This window comes from Mastacembelus armatus, chromosome 12 (assembly GCF_900324485.2).
Source record: "Mastacembelus armatus chromosome 12, fMasArm1.2, whole genome shotgun sequence".
Taxonomy (NCBI): Eukaryota; Metazoa; Chordata; class Actinopteri; order Synbranchiformes; family Mastacembelidae; genus Mastacembelus; species Mastacembelus armatus.
Genome location: NC_046644.1, coordinates 12539821 through 12562250, shown reverse-complemented (window position 1 = coordinate 12562250; position 22430 = coordinate 12539821). Strand labels below are relative to the sequence as shown.

Below are 22430 nucleotides of genomic sequence, written 5' to 3'. Positions count from 1 at the left end.
CACGGTTCTACTAGTCATAGTTTTATTCAGTTGTGCCTCGCTGAATGCTGTTGTTTTTGTTCATATTTTGTGGCACCACACTGAAAGAACCCTTGAATTTTCTAGTGTGGTGACATGACAGTTAGCAGCTCAACAAATCATTACAGCAATGAGCAAAGCCGAGTCAGAGAGAAAGGCAAAAGCCAACAGCAGCATCAAGCTTGACTACAAAAGAGCAGCCAGACTGAGGTCTGCAAAACCCATCAACTGCCTTGGAGCACCACAAAACATCAGAGCCAAAAACTGCTCAATAACAACTCTGCATCCATAAAATCCATTTTAAAAAGGCTAAATATGTAAATTGAAATGACTGATGCTGATTTCTTGAGTACAAGTTTTCAACAAATACTGCACATCTTAATGTGAAAAGTTTAATTTTACATTCTACAGACTCAACATGTCACTTATGAGGTAATTTTGTGGACTCTTAATATTAATGATAAAGTCATTCAAAGCTCTGTCAACCTATTATATTTAAGACTTCTACAACTCTGATTATTAAGGACCTGTGAAAGCCCTGTGATTATAAAGTGCCTGAAAACACAACTACTCAACTTCCCATTCTTCATGACCTTTAGCAGTCTATTTTACTGCGTAAGTGAATCAAAGTGAAATTAGTGGACTGGGAAAACTCGCTGCTACACCGACTTCAGTATGTTAAGATAAGTCATTATGCACTCGGGCTGTAGATAAATAGCCACTTCGTCACTTTGATGCCAGCTCTACATATAGGTAAGGCGATCACAGTAGGACACAGTTTCATTGCAATGGTTTAGTTAATTAGCATAGCCTAACATGTCCATGCAGTCCATATACAATTACAGGAAAAGACTCAGGCAGCACCCACCCCCACCAAGGCTGTACAATAGTCCTTATTTTCTTTTTTAAGAGTCAGTCATCCACAGAAATGTATAAACTGAGTCTGTTTTCAGATCTGCATCAAACTACACACTGTAACATTGTGACACTTATAGACACAGGAAAACTCTCACACATATTTCGTCTATGGCTTGACTGCCAGCTATTGTCAGCATTGGCGGGGGAGGGAGAACAGAAATCAAGCACTAAAAGCAACAACTTATGTGCCATCAGATGTACTGCAGATTTAAAGAAAGTTCACATCATAACTCTGAAGTTCCTTCAATGTAAAATCTTCAATTGGAGAACCTCACAGTGAACTCATATCCTCACAAATCCCTAAAGGGCTTCCCTTCTCAGAGGGGGGCCTTGGGGGCTCAAAAAGGAAATGTGTCATAGTCATAGTCAGCTACTGTGCTACAAAAGCATGTTGATTACAGGAGGCAGGAAATCTCAGGGAAGAATCAAAGGTGAGAGGGGGAGGGTCAGGAAAACTATTTGGCAACCCGGTAGTGTCCCCCACTCCTAACATCTCCTGCCTTTCATCTGTAGTGTGACCACACTAGATACATGAAAGCATTCACACCCATTCATCTTCTCACTGGACTATGATTAGGTTTATGGCAGTTCATCTCATCAGATAAGTGTAAAAGTGATAAGGGATAAAGGGAGGGGGCCACACTGAGATGTGTCCCATGTCTCCAGGTTTAAACCTGCAGACATAATAATACAAGAGGCAAGATTCCAGACACTGTTAGCAGAAACACAGTAAACAAATAGGTGCTGAGATTCAAAAGGCACGATATATAGTTTATCTAGTTTTCTTCATGCAGTCAAACTAGTGGGAAACACAAATAAATAGAAATGAAGCTGACTGGTAGCTACTCAAGTTCAGACTTGCAGGCAGAATGAAGGACTTTGAAAGTCCACCCCCACCCCCACCCCCCGGACAAAACAGCAAGCTGGCAGAAAGCATGAATAGCATGACAGCGTACTGAAGCCCCTGCACTACCATTTTAAAAATTCTCTTCAGGTCAGCATGTACAGGATTAGGGATATCTGCCATAGTTCTCAGATTTTAAGGGCATTTAAAAAAAAGTAGTATAGGATCCATCGGCCTGGGCTGTGGAAGCAGAAACAAGACTTCCTGACATCCTGGACAGAAATGCATGCAAACTTCCGAACTGAATAAAAGTTGCAATATGAAATAAAAGCAGTAAAACCTAACCATGTAAGGCTACAACATTTAAAGCCTTAAAAATCACACAAATGAAATAATACAGTCTCAACAAAATTCTATTTATTGCAGAGCTAATGTATTCTCCTGTTACTGCATCCACACCATGGATGTGTGTATATGTTCTGTGTGCAACAGACACATAGCAAGAACATTAAGGAATTATTTGTTTATGAAAACATGACCTTCTGAAGCAAATGTTTACTGCAATTTAGAATTCATCTCCTTAGTTTAGACGAGCAAAAGCCCTGGAAAAATGTCTGTACTTTTTACCTCAGCCAGTTTTCTTTTCACCAGTGTTGTTCATATTTTTGTAAGCCAGTAACTTCAGCTTGAATACAGGCTATGTGACTCTTTATCTGTGCCACAGACTGCTAGATGAAATTCTTGGTCACTGAAAAAAGTTAATGAAAATACTTTCCTGAGTACTGCAGAGCGAGAATCTAAAAACAGAGGGAACATTTTGGCCTCGGACAGATCCCAAAACACACACACACACACACACACACACAAGACGAACTAAACACTAAAAATCATTTCCCTTGCTTGAAGAACTTCTTCCTGCTTTGACTCCTGCCACACAAAAAAAGCCCAATCCCTTTCGCTGTGTCAATTCCTTAAGCTGTTTCTCTCATACTCTTGGTTTTATGCACACACACACGCAGCTAAAGATAGTCCTAGCTGTGGTTTAGGGTGATTACGTTAGCCCCAAGGTCTGCAGGGAGTGTGAGCAGCCAAACATCTGGGAAACAGCTGGCAGTGAGGAGTCCCGCCTGGGAAATGCTAGTCTTTATTGTTCTGCAGCCCCTGACTTCTGTCTGTTCACCCTTAATTAAACTTACAATACTAATGAGGGTGAGAAAAGTGGGAGACTAAAGGATTTGGCAGTTAATCGAGACATCACTTAGCCCACTAATAACTTCTAGATAGTAGATTCAAAACAACCAGATGTGTCATGCATATGTCACTATAAGCCTGTGTGGAGTAAACTGCATGTATAAAAGGAGCAAACTTCTGTTGTTTGATTAAGATAAGTGACTTTATGGTAATTGAGTGATAGTGTGACAGGCTAACAAGTTTACTCCACAAATCTAGTAACACCTTCTTTACCAAAATTATAGAGTCACCCTATTTTGTCTATTTCTTAAGGGCTCCCATAATAAAAGTGTTTGCCTCCTATTAAAAAGATGAAGGCAATGCTTGCTTTCATTTCTTTACGGAAAAGGCTCAAACGTTTTGATCTTGTTTAGGGAGAATACAATATTAGCTTGCTGACAAAACAGCCTTCATGGAATCTGCCTTTCTGCTGTTTTCATAAAAGATAAGAAATCTAAATTGTTTCCAGTATAACAAGTGAATGCAATATCTACACCATCACTTTTTCAACGTCAGGCTACTTTTTCCACTTGCCTGATGCCAGACTCAATCTTCTTTTCAGGGCATCTGAAAATTCAACACAAATAAAACAAACAGGCAGTTTCTTATCAGTAGATCTCTAATTTCAACTGAGGGCTGTGGGGATGATCCTAATGCAGGTACTGCTGCTGCAGTTGTTTCAAAGTTAACCTCTTGCCCTAGACATTTCCTGTTTGTGAGGAAGTGCAAGTTTCAGAAATGACAAACCTGACAAATCAAAAGAGAATTAAAAATGCCACGCAAACATTGAAAAACACAATGGGAGCATGAAAGCATCATTACAATTACAACAGCAGCTCACATTTAGCCTGCAACATTGTTCCAGTCAATACACACTTTTCTCACATATAAGAACTGAACATGTTTCAGACACACATGCATGCACACAAAGTAAGAGACGCTCCTCCTCCACATCTGAACTTCTGATCTTTTCCACGAGTCAGAAGTCAGAACCAATTTGTGTATTTGTGGGGCCCAAGAAGCGTGTTAACAAACGTGCCCTGGTATTGATTGTAACTCCCACACCTGCTCCATTGTGTCTGACTGGGTGGGTCTGGGACTGAGCCTGCTTTCCCAGACACACTCATGGCATTCACTCATATGTACTTTGGCATCACTACAGGAGGAGGGAATGAAAAGTAGGGGTGCTAGAGGGGAGAGAGAGAGGCAGAGATGGCAGAGCGATATCCAATAATATTTTCTAATAGATGATGTCATATCTGTGCTACTTTAAATTAATCTGCCATATCTGTGTTAACATGAACAAGAAGTTAAACCATTTACACAACACCATTAAAGACTTCTGCAAATGGCAACGGCCACTGACAATTTCCGTCCATTGTTTTTCCTTCATTTTAATGGCATTAGCTGGACTTCTGAGGGCATTTCGTACAAATATATTTCCTACACTTCTTACTGTGCCGGTTGTAGCCAGCACGGACACCTGATACTGGTCCAAAGGGACAAAAGTGGGCGTTTTGGCAGAAACATGTACTGCTGTTGTCTTCGCTGACTTCTGAACAGCATCTTGTGTCCTGACAGTATAAATATACAATAGTTTGGTTAAACTGACACACAGAATGTATGATAAACTTTCTAGTGTTTAACTGATAATCATCTTAATGGCCATCTTACAGCTTACACACTTTCATTAGCACAGATACAAACAAACACAAAGCAGTGGATTGTTCCAGTAGCTGCTAATGAATGTAATGAATCAATTCTCTGTGTGAGATTTGTTTTCATGTCTTGGTTGGCGTTGCTGGTCACATGGTCTTTGGAAGCTGAGCGAGTCATCTGCTGAGTCGGGCACTTGCCTGTGTGAGATTACTCAATGAGGCACTTCCTTCACATGGTTATCTTAGCCATCGAGTGCTCGGCTGACGGCCGTGAGTAATGGTAACGAGAACGGAAACAACAGAGGTTGATGTACCTTGAAGTTCAGTTGTATCCAGTTTTGCAAAGATGAAGTGCTGTAGCACATCATGGCACATCTGGTTCTCATTAGCAACGCCTGTCTGTGTCAAAGTGCTTTTGCTCAAATATTCTTTATCACAGAAGAGCAACATAAACAATGTGCTGCATTTACTTTGTTAAACACTGAAACAAACTGATAATTATGAGAAACTTGTCTGTCAGACAAAAGCATCAGCTCACAAGGTACACCAACCCACTGAATCACATACTTATCCTGATATGTTTTTTGCTTTGTTTACATGAAGATCCTGAGGTAAACAGCCTGATTCCACTAACGCTGCTTAAACTCCACTGTTTGTCTCGACATGTATGACACAGCAGATGCAGCAGCCGTCTGTTTCTTCTTGTACATATCGTATCAGTCCAACACAGACAGGTCTCATTAGCAGGGATTACGCATGATGAGAGCGATTTACAGTCCATACAGAAAATAATTAACATGCCATCCAGAGAATAATAACCATCTCAGTAAATACAGCCTTGGTGTACTCTGTTGCCTTAAGGGACACTGCTGTATTTCAGTGAACACTACTGTTTATATACTAATATTGTGTGCAAATAATACAGAATGCCCTCTTGAATGGAAAGACTGAAAACAACAAGGTCATTATAGTTTCCAGTATACATTATGGATCACTGAAACCCACTCTTCAGTGTGTTGCATAAAAATGACAGCTAACCAAAAGCGAAACAGTGGATATTTTACTACAGGCATAAACGCAGTCAAAACCATTCCTATCTTTCAATGTTATAGATATTCATGGGTGAAATGAACTGCAAAAGATTTGACGATCTGACTGGAAGCATGACAGCAGAGGGAAGATCTGGCTAAATGAACGTCAATAAACTAGTGTGGGATTACATGCAGAGACACACTGGCAAGAGCACTGTCATATTATCTCCTTGGAAATAAGCATAAATCTTTAAGTTCATGTCTTTTAAGCTTTGTGGGATGATGACTTCCATATTTTTGTGGTTGCGGGCTCTTCTCCAGAGTCTACCTAGGGTTTATAATGACAAGGAGGAAGATTGTAAGGAAGTGCTTTCATAATTTACCTTTGTGGCGCACTCATCATGTTACAGCGGCAATCTAAACAACTGGTCATCGATAAACCACACAACAACCTGTTTGAGAGAGAGCTACTGCTTCACTTTGAATTGATTTACCAACAGTAAGACACAGAGTACTGTGATCAGCAGTAGATAATGTATGGTGATACTAGGGACATGAAGCTAAGTGCAACTGAACCATTCAAATATTATCATCTCAAAACATTTAAGGCCATAGTGTATTCAGTGACCTTTATTGATTTACTGCAGACAAAGGTAGCAATTTAAGGAGGTTACCTTTAGATCTAATTGGTTGTAACTTTAAGAGCCAACTGTGCACTTTCAAATATTGCAGGATAAGCCTAAAGCATCGCAGATAGAGCTCAAATTGCTTTGTAAGTGGTCACTCTGGCAGTGGTAACCCTGGAGAAACTTGTGGCCTTGTGCAAAATGCAAACCTTAAGTGATGACTATGCAAGTCAAAGTGCACCTAGCTTCAGGTATCACACAAATACAGTATACTCCTTACACGTATTAAACCAGGCAGAATGCCAAGAGTTCATAACACTTTTCTGCTTAAAAACATGCCCATTCAGCTCACGGGCCTATTGTTTAAGAACGGTAACAGTCTGTAACAGTGACCCTGGGAATTCACAGGATTATTCCTACTGAATCGGTTACAATTCTCTGTACTTTTTTTTTTCCATGAAAAATTATTTATATATAAATATATTTCTATGACCTTTATAGTCATTGTGTAGCACTTAAAAACAACTAACTGCCAAGGTGCAGTAAATGGCATTATGTTTGTGATTGTGACATGCTGTTGAAAGCTTAGGAACACTTTCATTTCTGCTCTCATTGCCAGGGGAATACCTTCCTTGTATCTGGAACTGAGTATAAAGGTAAAAATAGGACAAACACTGCTGTGTAGAGCTGTGTAGCCTCACTTTCATTTTTTCTTTCTAGCATTTATCATCCTCATTTTAAAGTTACCCCCTACTAGGACGTTTGATTCTGTGCTTTATTATACATGAAAGGATCTTGATAAAATCCCATTATCAGTGACTGAACCATCTTCTCCCTCCTGACTGAAACTTTGCATGTAACAAATCAAAGTGGTAACAAAATGACAAAAGGAGTGGGAACTGCTACAGACAGTAGAGAGAAAACCAAACAGGTGACAGACAGAGGGGAGAATGACAGAGGAAGTGAATCAAAGATGAAACATATGACTTAATGTGTTAGGGTCCTTAGATAAGCTTGTTATGCACCACAGTTTAAAGGACCAAACCAGTGTTTTTTCAGTTATTTAATTCTAACCAAAACGTTTGCATTATTTTTGTCAAAGTCACACTGTTGTTTTCCAGGTAACCTGCATTTTAATTCTGTTGCCACAAAGATGAGAATTTTCTGTAGTAAGTAAATTTGTCATGAACTAATTAGTGTACAGGGCATGATGCAACACGTGGCACATGAATCAAACTTTAAATATATGCTGAGATGATACAGCGATATACATTACTTACCGCCACAGCTATCATAGAGTCGTCTGGTTTCCATTGTGTCTTCTGGTAGAAGCCAAACTGGGCTGCCGCCTTTGCAGACTCGATATAGCTGACTATCAAAACACTGGGCTGTAGGTGGGAAAGAGGGATATAGCGAAAAAAAAAAATAATTTAATACTCTTAAAAATCTGATGATTATAGACATCAGATTGCCATTTATGACAACACTGGCTACCTACTCTATATTATTACATGATAATCAAACACTGTACTAATAATATAAACATTTCAATCATATTAAAAGGTTATATAACAGCTCCAAAGAGCATATGATTCAATCAGTTGTGATACCAGCTCTTAGTTAATATATTGCCAAATAATTGCTATGTAAAAACTATTTATCCTTCCATCTGTAAATAATCCAAGTAACAGATTTGGGATTTCAGTTTGAATGTGGAATATAATGACAACAGCTTCAGTAATTCTAGCTGGGTAAGGAAAAACAGCTGGGTAAAAATACCTTGCCACTAAATCACAGATTTATAGTCAGACATCCCCAATGTTTTTGTCTCACATCTAAAGAGTGTGGGTCTTTTTTTGTTTTCTTTAAAAAGTGTAATAACAGCCTGCACCCAAAGACGTTATTATTATTATTCTCATATGGTTCTAATCAGTCATACTTCAGCTCTTTCACAACGGGATTTTAAGTAAAAACAATAGTTTAGTCTGACAGCAACATTTTATCTGGAGTGCAAAGTTCCTTCACTTGCTCGAATAGTGCAACTGCTGCAGCAGTATGAAGTAACAGACATTATGAGCAGAACAACCCGCCACCAGAGATTTAAAGATCTATTCTGTGGAATCACTTTTAAACATGCAGAAAAAAAACAGCAATAAAAAGCATAATAACACTTAGAGTGATGACTGACAGTGATATCTGGCACTGGTGTACTGGAAGAGGGCTTGTTGACACTTATTTCATTACCTTAAAGTATACCCCAAACAATGAGCACGTATATTTAGGATTTATCATGGCATACGTTACAATAACTGAGTTGCTAATGATTTACAATTGTTATGCTTCAATCAATGTGGCATCAGCAGAGGTTAAAACAAAAATAACTGGTAATGTTATCTCAGAGATTTCACCTGAAAATACTTATTCTGGCATTACTCAATAACCAGTGGAAATCCCTCTGCAGATTTATCTCATTTATTGGCAAGGAGCATTGGCTGGTAAACCTGTTTTTTAGTAAGTGCTGCTATCATTCTGGTGACCTCTTTTGATTTAGTTGAGTCTCTGTCCTTCCAAATAGAAACAGGAACTGAGAAATTAGAAAATGCCACAAAATCATTTCAAAACCCAATTCTTAAACATATATGGTGACTGTATTATCTGTTCATTCTGTTTTTAGGTAGACCCAGAGCCATACTTAATATTCATGTAAAACCAGGACACTGTGCACTGTGTAACAAAAGAAGGGACATATCTCATGTAATTCCAGCTGTGCAACATTAAACCCTGTCACTGGAATAAGAGATCATGTTCCAGCTATTCCTACTCTACAGAATCCCTTTCGTAGGATTTAAAATTTAATAATGCCAATGATGCTTGCTCTAGTGAAGCTCACTCTGGGAAACAGAAACATAAACCTCCATGATTGTTAGAAGTTGCAAAACTCATGAAGTAATCTGTAAGTTAGAAGTTCAAAAATCACACATATTTTCCCCATTTGGGAATTGTGGATGACAACACAGCTATTATTATTGCACTCACAGTTCAACATCATGGTAGCTCAATTCACATTTTAAAAAGTCACTGCATCACCCAGTCCTGCAGGCAGGAAGATGTACTCCCTGCTAGCACACAGGCAGAGCTGCCAACAAAAATGCTGGGCCTGCAGGACCTGAGCTTGCATGTCCTAAATAAATAACCAGAAAAGATTATTTTAATTAAGGTAAAACTTAAATGGCTAGCAGTGGCTCAAGCTCATGTATTTTCCCTGTACTGCCATTTCCCATGCTCTACCATAATTATATGAAGTCAGTTCGTGTAATGGAAAATATCCCAGGGGAATGTAAAAAATTGCACATACAAACAAATAACTATGTGCAACCATGCATATGCATGCTAACACCACATTGCTAACTTTTGCATATACTAAGAACAATCTATGGTGCTACTATTGCATAACTGTACTACCACACACACACTCACCATGCCTCTATTTCTAGACAGCAAGAGCAGTTATCCTCCTCCTATACAGTTGTGGCAGGGTGACAGAACAAAACAACAACAACACTAAGCTACTGTGCTACACAGATTAGTAATAACGCCTTGATGGAACTACCCGAGCACAGGGTTCACTGGCTGAGGTCGAGGATAGATAGGATTAAAGAGAATAAACCTGGTGGCTAAATGATGGTTGAGATCTAGATGAGTAAGAACGTTGAGAGGGGAAATGGTAGAATTGCAATCATCGACATTCAAATTATAATTTGACCAAGAACAATGCCTGAGTGTTAATTATATTGATACACAGTCAGGTTTTCCAAAGTCGTTTGCTATAAGAACTGCATTGAAATATATTTAAACAGTATAGGACTCTAGAGTACTTGAGAAAACTGAGTAAATAAACCCTTACACAACAGAGTTTGGGTGGATAGTGAACTGAAATGGCGTAATGGATACAACAGATGTGAAAGGTACATGTCAAAAGAAAGCCATTGCTCCAGTTGACATTCCTGAGATGATCTTTTTCCTGGACGCCTCATTGATAGTCACAGCCAGGCAAAGAAAGGGGTGTGGGGGACATGCTTACATCCTGAGTGAGCCTCAGGAAATAAACCGTGACCCTGATCTATTGTTGTCTCAATAACATATAAGCAGTGGCAAACACAGATACCTATAAAAAATGTGCTTTGCTGCAGTTTATTAAATCACAATGCCACATCTCTAAGTCACCCATACCAGCATGCCAAATCTTTATGTATTAAATAAAACACAGGGTAGGTGCATATAACAGTTGTCATAGCACAACACTTAGCTGGAGGTTGATCATCATCAAAAATGTAATCATCCGTTCTGCATTCACATAGAATTTACAGTTGACTTTTACTTGACTTGATAGCGGTATAGGGGTTTCCTGGTAATGAATGGATAACTGCCATAACCTCAACATCATCTCAGTGCCCTGGTTTGTTTGATGAAAAGATCAATTCTGAATACTTTACAGTGACTCCATCCGTAGGCATCATAGTCTACTTTTTAGAGTTCATGAAGATTTGTCAATGAACAAATTATGACATGACATGCGTGAGCTGCTGCCTGAGAGGACATGCCACAGCATGCTGCATTGGAAATCCCATGCTGATAATACCTCAAACTTTGAACCTGAGGAACCCTTTGAGGCAAAATAACCCAATGCACCCGTGAACCTCGGCCACTTTACATTTCCCCTCGCAGGGCGGTGTAAACTGCCCTCTGTCTGATGTTAAACATTCATGAGGTGAACTTCGGTGCCAGTGGCCCAGAGGATGAAAAGCCACCAGCCCTTTTGTCATGTATGAGGGAGTAAAAGGGGATAAAGGCATTCAGATACAATGTGCGGATAAACTGTAGTGCGGTGCCTTTGTGAAATACACACGTATACGGATATACTCAACCTGTTATGATGCGTAATAATGTCAGCAGTCATCTTTGTAACAGGTGTGTCGTTGGCACTATTTGCTAAATGTCAGAGCGAATGCTTTAGTATGATACCACTGTCCCTCTGCGTATTTATTATCTCATCTTTGAATGGACATGAAGGGTAGATACCCAAATTGTCACGCAGTGGTTGAAATAAAAATAATGACGAACCAGATTTAATGCAATACGGTGATCTTAGTTAGAACAGCTGAGTTCAGGAGCATGATGCAAAAGGGGGGTGCAGGTGGTTCACTTACCCGACTGAACCAGATGCTGAGCTGTGTCTCTGACAGCACGGCGAAGTAAAACCTCTGGGAGCTGGGCTGGATGTGGAAGGGCTCCTCTTCACTCCTCAGCGGACAAAGCAGCCTCCGGGGCCAGCCGGTTAGAAAATACATGACGGCAAACTCACTCCGAGTCGACGCTCCAGTGTCGCAATGCCAGATCGTCGGTGCTCCGCAGTCCTCCGATGGTATTTTTAATCCAAGTGACTCATTGACGTGTCTTTCCGTGAATGTAAAAACTGTTAATAGGTTTATGAACGGCGTTTATTCTGGCCAGGCTATCAATCCATGGATGCTATCCAAAAAGACCCAGCCACAACAGCTAACCCCGGGCTAGCACTGGCTCTCCAACTTGAAGCTAACGAGCCGTCTAAAGCAACGACAGAGGAACCGAAAACACAAGCAACGAACCCCGGCAGCGACAACACGCAGCACCGAACAGCGCGGTGGGGCAGACAACTGGGTCGATTAACTTTCGCTCCCGCTGCTCTATCAATTCTTACGGTGTCTGGACCAGCCGTGTTTAGTAACGGTGAGGCGTCCTGTTTTCACTCCTCTGTGCCTCGCCGTCGCCATCTTTACAAGAGTCTCTGTACTCAACGCTGATTGGCCACGGCGGAGAAGTCTGCGCTCGTGTTGACATCTGACGTCACCTCTCCGTTCTGTGAAACAAGGTTAAAAATTCTGTTGCGTTGAAGTGAACGCGGCTCGACGGCGACACCTGGCGGCGTGTATGAACCCTGCAGGGGAAAAAAAGACCAACACATAAACTTAAAGTGTGTATCTGTCCACGAAAAACACAAAAAAATGTATTCATTCGTTCTTGTTCAGTATTGTAATGTCCTCAGTGCAATCAGGCGACATTTCAGAAAGAAGGTTAGTTTAAATCAAAAGGATTGCCAAAAAATCAGCATCCTATTTAATCGGGAGAGCCTCGTGATTAAGTTGGACATAACAGCATTTATTTTTTGTATTCAGTATTATATTGACACTGATAGGTACCATTCTCTAACATGACTTTATTAAGACTTTTTTAATCATTGGGCACAGAACATGATTAAAATAGCGTGGCAGCGTTTGTAGAGACTTTGAATAATGATTCTAATTTTCTTGCGTCTCCTTGATATTAGGGAGGTTAGGAAAAAAAAGGGCATCATTATTATAGAGAGACCAGAACAAACGGACTCATATTTCAGTAGGTGGCGGTAAAACACGTGCAGTTGTTTGCCAGCTGCTGCAGAGGGAAGAAGAAGAAGAAGTAAAGCAAAGCAAGAAGCATGGCTGCTGACATGAGATTACCAACTATTCAGAAACCCGTGTCGTTATCAGTTTCTGCTTTTAACCGAAAAGATCTAGTCGTCCCCGGCGATGTGATCACCTCAGATACTGGTTTCATGAGGTAGGTAGCGGTGGAGGGTCGGTGGTATGATCGGATTCTTGCTCTGTGCAGTTATCAATAGCTTTCATTACTCATTTATCGCCAGGGGTCATGGTACCTATGTTGATGAAGACAAGTTGACCGCTTCAGTGGCTGGAGAGGTGCAGAGAGTAGACAAGCTGATCTGTGTCAGACCGCTTAAGACCAGGTAAGGAATAAAAGTAAGAGAGTTAAATATTTACAGTAAAAAAAAAAAGGGAGAACTGAATTGACGCGTGCAATTGGTTTGTGTTCTGCTTTTGCAGAGGTTCTAATTGTGTTTTACTGAAATGCAGGTTCAATGGAGAAGTTGGAGATGTGGTGGTTGGCAGAATTACAGAGGTAAGAACCACCCCCCCACACCCCACCCTTCTCCTGTTTTATGTCTGACAAAATAAATGAACAGAGAAAGCAGTTGTGCCTTTGGTCAGTAAGATTTTTTTTTTTTTCTGTTTTTGTTTCTTTGTTGAAATAGGTGCAACAGAAACGGTGGAAGGTGGAGACCAACTCACGGTTGGACTCTGTCCTGCTGTTGTCTTCTGTCAATCTACCTGGAGGAGAGCTGGTGAGATGCTAGAAAATGTGATTCACTGATCAAACTAGCATTTTCCTGACAGATGGAGAAAGGGGTTTGTTCATTTAGGTTTGTTACATGACAACTTTAGTTAACGTTCAAATATTTCATTTAAATCTCTCTTTTAGAGGAGAAGATCAGCAGAAGATGAGCTCACAATGAGAGAATATCTACAGGAGGGCGATCTCATCAGTGTAACTCACATTTTATTATAATCTGTCTCAAGTTTATTGATCATTGTATTTGTTTTACACATAAGGTCTGTGTTACTTTGCATTTTTTTAGGCAGAGGTGCAGTCTGTCTTCTCAGATGGAGCCCTATCACTTCACACCCGTAGTTTAAAGTATGGAAAAGTAAGTTATGGCACTATGCCCAATAATAAACCCAAATTATGGATTAGTCTAAAACTCACTGTTTTTGTTAATAATGTAATTGTGTCCACTTTACTATAAACAGTAACTACACAGAGCTGGAAATGGTGTTTCTGAACTACCAAATATTTCAGTTTGACCTGATATCGTTTTTATATTTTTTCTGTCCATCAGTTGGGTCAAGGAGTGCTGGTACAGCTTTCTCCTTCTCTGATCAAGAGGCAGAAAACCCATTTCCACAACTTGCCATGTGGTGCATCCATCATCCTAGGGAATAACGGCTTTGTGTGGCTGTACCCCACACCAGGACAACAGGAGGAGGAGGCTGGGGGCTTCTTCACCAGTTTGGAGGTGGGTATAGGGATGCACAAAATGCATTATTTCATTGTTTCAGATTAATGGTATAAATAATGAACTGTGTTGATGTTCACACAATGTTTGACATATTTACCTGGTCTTCTTTCAACATATTTGTATTATGCAACACTTGATCACATTTATTGTGCATATCTTCATGTCTCCTCTCAGCCTGTTAGCCTGTCAGATCGAGAAGTGATTTCACGGTTGAGAAACTGTCTACTTGCTTTGGCTGCACACAAGGTCCTTTTGTATGACACTAGTGTTCTCTATTGCTATGAATCTTCACTTCAACACCAGGTAGGAAGCAATCAGGAGGAATATAATCAACTTTAATGAGAGTCAGTAATTTTAGTTTGCAACAGTGTTTTTGAACTACACTGATTCAAAGATTTAAATGACAATAAAAAGACATAACCTTTTTCTGTTTTGTTACATTTTGTTAATAAATCCTTAGTATGTAATTATTGTGAATTACCTCATGCTGTCTCTGCAGGTCAAGGACATCTTGAAACCTGAAGTAATGGAGGAGATTGTAATGTTGACTCAACAGAAGCTGCTGGAACAGGAAGGTTAGAGACCATGAATCCTAAGTGTGTCATCTTGTCACAAAACCAAGATCTCATCAAGCATCCATGTCAGGGACTGACCACCAATCCAATGAGTGAACAGACTTCTCAAATGAGGTGCAGTTCAACACTTCTGTGTTTCTTTTATGAAGCTAAACTAGTTATTTGACTGCTGATGGAAAGTATGTTTAACATTCACAAACCACTAGAGCAGCTTAGGTTTTTACTGTTGAACATTTTCAGAGATGTATGGTGAACATTGTGTGATGAAACATAAAAAAATTTGTATGCAATAAATTTTTTGTAATTTTCAGTTCTCTGTCTGGTCTGCCTTTCTGAATAACAAAGAGTGGAAAAAGCACGTCAGGACAATTGATTCTCTAAAAGGTGTTTAATCTACATCTTCATCTTCATCTACAAGATCTGTCATACTAAGTTATGTGTGACTGATTTGTCAGGGTCAAAGCCACATGTGACATAGATGTGTGTACAATTAGCAGGTGACCATCAGTTTATTAAAGTCTGGTATCTCTTAACCTTTGGTTGACAAGCTGAAGGCTGTAGATTGAAAGTCAACCTGTGATAAGGTTGTTTCTTAATTTTGAAAATCACATATGAAACCATAAATATGTATATATAACAAATTGTAGTATTAAATATATATATGTATATATAGTATTACTGTATTTATGGAACACTTTATATTAAAGGAAGACATAAAATAATCAGAAAATTATAGCAGCTAACACAAATCATTGGTGGTGGACTTCTGCAGATTCAGTGTAACACCTCTTTTTCAGTTAAGTGTTTAAGGTGTATTTTAATATCTTTTTGCTGTTACCTGGTTAACGTGACCATGTAATACAAATATTTACTTTCCCTAGTGTTCTCTCTAGGTAAATACTTTTTTCATTAGTTAAATTCCAGATAACATTATAGTAATAAGGGTCTTTTGCTCTAAAAGAAGACACATTTTACTATATTTTAATTATACTTATGCAATATATAAGTAGTACTTTAATGTAGTTGGTCGAGGTAAAGCTTTATAGCTTTATATGCTGATGGCTTGTTAAACTATGATGCATCACTCATATAAACTGATCATGCAAAGTGACTATATCTGTCATATAAGCGTATTAAACAGCAGAAATTGAAAACACAGGTGATGTACAAATACATATTGTACAGTGAATACAGTGCTTCAGTAAATGTACTAACTGTTGTTGTACTGGCAAAGTGCCTGAACGAGATGAAATCTGCTGACAATAAACACATTGTTCTCTCTGGCCTTGGTACTTTTCCATTAAACGCCCCCATGTAAACAAGTAACCCCTAGCCTATAGCTAAAAATAATTGAGTTGTAAAGACAGTGTAGTGGTGGTATTTGAGATGTTACTCGAAACTGTCATTTTAGCTGTAGTCACAGGTCACAGGCCAATTTTCTTGGGTGAAATTAGGGTCGTATTCTTAACTAGCATCATTAGCGTTTCTGATTAGCATTAGCTTGTTTGCAGAAGTATGAATTCAGACGTAGTTAGCTGTAACCTCTTCTTCCGCTTTGAATGTAAAAGTCTCGTTTTTATTTTAAAGAGAAAGGAGTTTGCACTAAAGCGTAGCGGTTAATGATATAATTGTGAGCTAAAGCTTCATATAGGATTACAGGATTATAATTGCATTGTTTAAATTAAGCAGTGTGTATTAGTAAATGCAGCCACTTATATGGAAAATGCAGCTCATTCAAATCCTATGGCTAACGCCAGTCTTCAGAGTATTAATGACTGTTACTGCAAAGTGTAATACAATACGACGCTAGCGCGATCACTGAATAAAATGCATTTTAAAAGCTATGACTTTTATTTTGAAGTCACATCGGAAGTGACTCGACGTGTTTCTTTTCTAGAAGCTCCCGACTGCCCGATCACTAGTCAGCGGAGGAGCAGAGAGCAGTCAGCCCGTCGTGTCTCTACCCGAGGCCGGATGGTAAAATCCAACCTCCAGCGGATCCTAAACAGTCATTGCTTTGCTCGCGAGAAAGAAGGAAAACAGCAGTCTTTTACTACCATGGCGAATTTAAGTAGCGGTATCTGTGACATGATCGGGAAGTAAGTAAACGAGAAACGTCTCACCTCGCTAACTGATGGTGTGGGGGAGGGGTGGCTAAGCTTATCTAAGCGGAAATACAACACAGTTTTTTGTGTACAACACTAAACGCCACTGTTACACTTTGAGACGACCTTAGTTACAACGTTATGCCGTTTTAAATCGTCATATTGAAGTTACAGGCGTTGAATCGTTGGCCCAGAAACTTGAGTAGCATTAGCTAACGTTAGCTATGAACGTCGTCGAACTTGTATACACGGCTAGCTAACAGTTCGTATCAACTTAATAAATAATTCACCCTTAGCTACTTCGTTTATTTTGCTACGAGGGTATATTAATTTGTAAATCACAGAAAAACGTAGACTGACAAATAATTTAAACGTGTTTGTTTCAGATCCTCTTTCGTTGAAGTCTGTTTACTACCCCACAGACTTCCGTGCTTTTAGGAAAAACACGACCTGATCAAGCGTAACGACAAGTAGTTGAACGGTGACGTGATCACGGACGAACGACCCAGTAACCCTGACCTTGCTGACGTTATTAATCGTAACTTTGGGGGTGTAGGAAAGGCACGACAAAAATGCCACCAGGCCAAATATTTGCCAGTAAACTCGTCAGGTTTCTGGCCGTGTTTGTCTCGCGATATGACGACGCAGTCAGATTGTTGTTGCAGTTTGATACTTGGACATGTAAATGAATGATTCGCTATCAATGGAGACAGAGGAGGAGGGACTGAAGGGACTGTAGCGTTGAATGAATTTGTAATTCAAACAAAACGGGACATTTGAGAACATCACATTTAGGCTCAGATGTTTTCAGTTTTGGCCTCGCGCATGTTTGTGTTGTAAGGATCACGTGTGCTCTGTGTGATGTAATGTAGGTGGTTGGTTTTTCAGACTGCACAGACATTACAGGGTCACACACTGACATAATAATAGGCAGATTCATTGATCATGAAAATAGACCTACATTAGTCCATTGACTGATTTGTCGCCACACAGAAAATTAATTAGCAGTTGTTTTGATGATTGATTGTTGTGTTTATAGTAACAGTTCACTGACCCCACCAATTAAGTGTGAGGATTTAGTGCTGTTCTGTTATATAACCTATGATATAAACTGGATATCTTTGTGTCTGGGCTGATTAAATAAATACAAACTATGTGAATAGATCATCTTGGACTGGATCTAAAAGCATTGGCACATAAATCAATAATTAAAATATGGCTAGTTGCAGCCCTACTGTTTCCCTAGCTTTAATTATGAGGGTTTGTGTTTGGTGTTATGACAGAGTGAACATATAGTCATTAGTTCCAGCCCAGATATGATTCTGCTGAGACTATCGCCTGTATTGTTTAATTACAATATAAAAGACACATCAACTTAAAAAAAACTTAACTGCAGCATGACAAATGGAGAGTTTGTTTGGGAATGATAGATGTTACAGACTAGCTCTGAAAACAGCCAATCTTCCACTGGCTTTTCCAACTAACCACACTCAGTTTTGTGTACAAGAATCTGAGGAGTCTGGGTTTGTGGTTTTAGTAGCAAATATTTAGGTCGGTTGCCTCCTACGGCATCCCGCTGCGTTGGTGCTCTGCTCTTTTAAAGGTTATGTTCACAGCTCTGTAAACACAGTACTCTGCTGGTGTAACACATGTTGTGGACTGGGCATATGCTAACAGTTTACAGACTGGAAAAAGCTATTTTGGTAAGCAATATGAAATCTTTTTACAGAACAGAAAAGGGTGAGATAGCCTGTGGTGTCACAGAGTAGTCTGTAAAGCTGTTATGTAGAAAGAAAAAAAGATAAGTTAGGTTTAAATGTTATTTTATTATGTGTCTATTTAAATACAGACAGCTTCTTAATGCATACATTGTGGGTTATTATTTTTGCATTACACTATTCTCACTATGTCTTTGTCCCATCCTCTTGCCTGTAGCCTGTCCCTGCAATGTTGTAGTACCCGCAGCCCGGGGCCTCTGTGGTGCTCCTGATGCCCCTCTCCCACCCCTGAAGATCCCAGGTGGGCGAGGGAATGGCACACGGGATCACACTCCTTCAGCTCAGCTGCTCTACTCAGTAAGTCTACATACACACGCGCGCACACACACGCACGCACACACGGCTGAACTTGAGGAGGAGCTATAATAGACAATAGGAGCTCCACTTGTTTCACTGCAGCCATTTCCTGTCATATGAGCATGTTTGTTGTTAAAATGTATTGGACTCTAAAGAGAAACATACTGTTCACATACACTGTTGTGTTTAGTTATATTACATGTATTTGTGTTCTCAGGATCTAAAGTTGACTGTAACGGAGGAGCCAGCAGGGAACGGTCGCCCTGGGATACTCCACTTCCAAAGTCGCCTCACCGTTGCCAAGACAATACAGTGGGATGCTGTCTTGAGCAGCGGTGCACTCTATGTGGAGATACCTCTTGACCCTCTTCCTGAAGGCAGCAAGGACAGGTGAGGTCAGACTGAGGTCTTTCAATGCAGCATTTGAGAGTAAACAGATAATTGGTAACTTGGAAAATCTTTTTCAAAACAGTAATAGAACCCTAGCCTTTGTTCTCCATTTTTTTAACCTGAGCTGCCCTCTGTTCTCCCTGCAGCTTTGCCGCTCTCCTGGAGTATGCTGAAGAACATCTGAAAGTCGTTAGTGTGTTTGTCTGCTTTTACAAGAACAGAGATGATCGTGGTATGTGTTAACAGCCCTGTTTTTCCTAGCACACCTTTTCATTCGGAACATCCAGATAGTTTTCAGATTTTTTTTTTTTTTTTGGCTTCTCTGTTCTGACCCTTATGGCATCTTCACATCCTGTTTTCTCCACTTGTTCTTCCAGCTAAACTGGTGCGTACCTTCAGTTTCCTGGGCTTTGAGATTGTGAAACCGGGCCATGCCCTTGTCCCACCTCGACCAGACGTTTTCTTCATGGCCTACAACATCGACAGGGACTCCTCGGACGAGGAGTAGTCCTCTGGACAACATTTCCAACCCTGCTAACTTCCCTTTTTCTTACCATTGTATGTTTATCCATCCCCTGCTTACTCATATACTCCAACTTCTGTGTTAAACCCTCTGCAGTAGCTCTGTATGCAAGTATTCATTTTCCCCCGCTTTTTGTATTCCTTTTTCTGCCGTATATCTTTGTTTTATTATAGTTTTCATTAAAGATCAATAGGGTGGTATCAACTAAAATGGAGGAAACCTTTTTTTTTTTTTTTTTTTAAACTTAGAATCATATAGGTCATAGCTATAAGTTAAGTTTCTGATTCCCATTTCTTATCAAGGTTTTGTTTTCTTGAATTTCATTTTTACAATAGGTCAAGGTGGATTTTTATTTCTTGAATGTACAACAACGGTCTTCAAGTTTACAGACGGGTACTCTACAGCTTTCTTTTGATTGGCTAAATAATGACTTTATCCTTTTTTCAGTTTGAATTGAATTAGAAATACATCTAAGTGGGACCAATCATTTTTTTATTGTGTAGCTCTAATACCCTCTTAAGTACTTGGATTTTAAAAATGCCACTTTTGAGTGACAGCCCCAATAATTAGTACTTCATAGTTGGATAGTGACTTAATTTAAACTAGAGGTGGAGGAAAAAGATAAATATTCTTTAATGCATCAGTTCCTAGTTCAAGTCCAACAATGATCATAGACAAAAGTGAATAATCCAAAGTGTTTTTACTTCTTTTTTCCATGGTTATCTGACAGCATCGTACTATTTTGTTTTGGAGATTGAAAAATGCTGTAATGTTATGAAGTGGTTTTTTTTTGGGATTATAATTTTTGACTTTTCCATGTAAGTAACAAGTTCACCTGCATAGTGGTACCTGTTGTGCTTCTGTGATAATAAAGCAAATAAAAATGTCTTGTATGCATTTTCTTGAGTTCATGTGCACATTTCAAAAGCCTCCCGATACATTTAAGCTAAAATATTGAGACTTAATATTGTAAAGTGAGTGTTCAAGTGTTGGTTGGTTATAATACATAGACATCTTCATAATACAGAACAGTACAGTATAAAACACTTTAAAGCACTTTGTGATGATAAGAAAATAAAATGTAATCTGTGCTGCTGAGTGTGCACTATTTGAAGAAAATCAGGTCAGTTACAAAAGAACAGCAGGGCAGACATCCAGAACATGCCATGTGTCTTCAGACCACCAGGAGGCTCCACAGGACACTGTACTAGTCATGAAACATTGAACAGATGATTTAATAGTCTCATCTGCAGTACACATCTGTGTAAAGTGTGCAGCTGTGCAAACAAACATGTCTAACCAGGTTATAACCAGGATCTTTCACTTTTTAGGGAAAAATAAGCAGTGATCTATTCCTACTTCAGTTTTGCAAAGTAGCTACACAAGTATAATGCATTTTAGAGGAGCCCTGTGCTGGATGATGAGCAATACAAATAATGTCTGAGTGTTAATCATTCTAAAATTTACTAACATGAGCTAAAAAGTGCATCCAGACAGGTGATTTGACTTCATTTTGGCTTATTGGCCCTCCTCCCAGACGTACATACAAACTGATCAACTTTCATTTTAATCCATTTAATTCTCTGTGCTTTGCCTGATTTTATTTAGTCATGGAATTTTAAAATATTATATAACTGTTCTGATGTTTAAACAAAGCTTATTGTTGTTGTTTCTGGTGACCTCATATTATTCCCAGCCTGGCTGTTTCTACCTTTCTTTAACCTGAGCAGTATATTCAGGAAGACTAACTCGCGACACCTGCGTTGGCGTGCAGGGCTGTGATGAAAATGGAAACCCCACTTAGTACAGTGGAAAAGAAAGTTCTCAGTTTGAAATCAATACTATTTGTGGTGTCATATTTGCCACATGCCATGTTTTTAATGGCTTGTTCGACAGCACAGTTCAAGCTGCAGTTTAAATTCATACTGATATGAATTTAATGGACAAATGTGCATTTCTTGTGTTATGTTAAAGCTGTATAATAACAAAAAGTATATTTGAAAGTGGGGGCTAAGTAATGAGTGGGCAGAACTGACAATTTACTGGCAAGCTGACATAAGAGGCCTTGGGTTTCACTATATGTAGCCATAGCGTAGTGTGCTGTAGACTTGTAATTTCCTCTGCTTAGTTACTGAGGATACCAGAGATTAAGTGTTCATCAAAAATAAATAAATAAAACAAAATTCATGCCCTCCACTTCCTTTTGAAATGAAAGAAATGGAAAGAAAACTCTCTCCATGTTTAACTTTGCAGTGGAATAAACAAGGGAAAAAGAATTTCACCACTTGTGTAAAAAAACCCAAAAAAAAAAAAACAACAAACCATAACCATGAAAAAGTATCCCACACTTAGCTATCAGAACAAAATACGTGACTCCAACAGTGGAAAATATAATGTGGAGAGAACACCTTACTATTTTCTAAAGTGAATTCATTTGGGATTGGGTGTGAAAATAACGGCAGTAAAACGTTTTAGCCCGATGACAT

At 39.3% G+C, this 22430-nt stretch overlaps 3 protein-coding genes across 3 annotated transcripts in view; 2 read left to right on the top strand and 1 right to left on the bottom strand.

The window, feature by feature from the left end:
- ric1 (RIC1 homolog, RAB6A GEF complex partner 1) overlaps positions 1-12169 on the bottom strand; it is a 29595-nt gene extending 17426 nt beyond the window's left edge. Inside the window, exons 1-2 of the mRNA XM_026297510.2 lie at positions 11533-12169; positions 7606-7713 (exon numbers count right to left, since the gene is read on the bottom strand). Of these exons, the coding sequence (XP_026153295.1) occupies positions 7606-7713; positions 11533-11673 (249 nt within the window). The 5' untranslated portion in view covers positions 11674-12169. The remainder of the gene's footprint in view (positions 1-7605; positions 7714-11532) is intronic.
- A 622-nt stretch (positions 12170-12791) lies between these two features.
- exosc2 (exosome component 2) lies at positions 12792-15161 on the top strand. The gene is made up of 9 exons (XM_026297663.1): positions 12792-12958; positions 13044-13145; positions 13273-13318; positions 13452-13541; positions 13679-13744; positions 13836-13904; positions 14097-14273; positions 14451-14579; positions 14776-15161. Exons 1-9 carry the CDS (start codon positions 12837-12839, stop codon positions 14854-14856), a joined length of 882 nt encoding a protein of 293 aa, XP_026153448.1. The 5' UTR covers positions 12792-12836; the 3' UTR covers positions 14857-15161.
- Positions 15162-16754: 1593 nt separating this feature from the next.
- Positions 16755-20831, top strand: oaz1b (ornithine decarboxylase antizyme 1b). The gene is given in 6 exon segments (XM_026298093.1): positions 16755-16950; positions 18892-18943; positions 18945-19031; positions 19249-19421; positions 19568-19653; positions 19799-20831. Coding segments are annotated over 6 exon segments (654 nt in total). The 5' UTR covers positions 16755-16825; the 3' UTR covers positions 19930-20831.
- The last annotated feature ends 1599 nt before the right edge of the window (positions 20832-22430 follow it).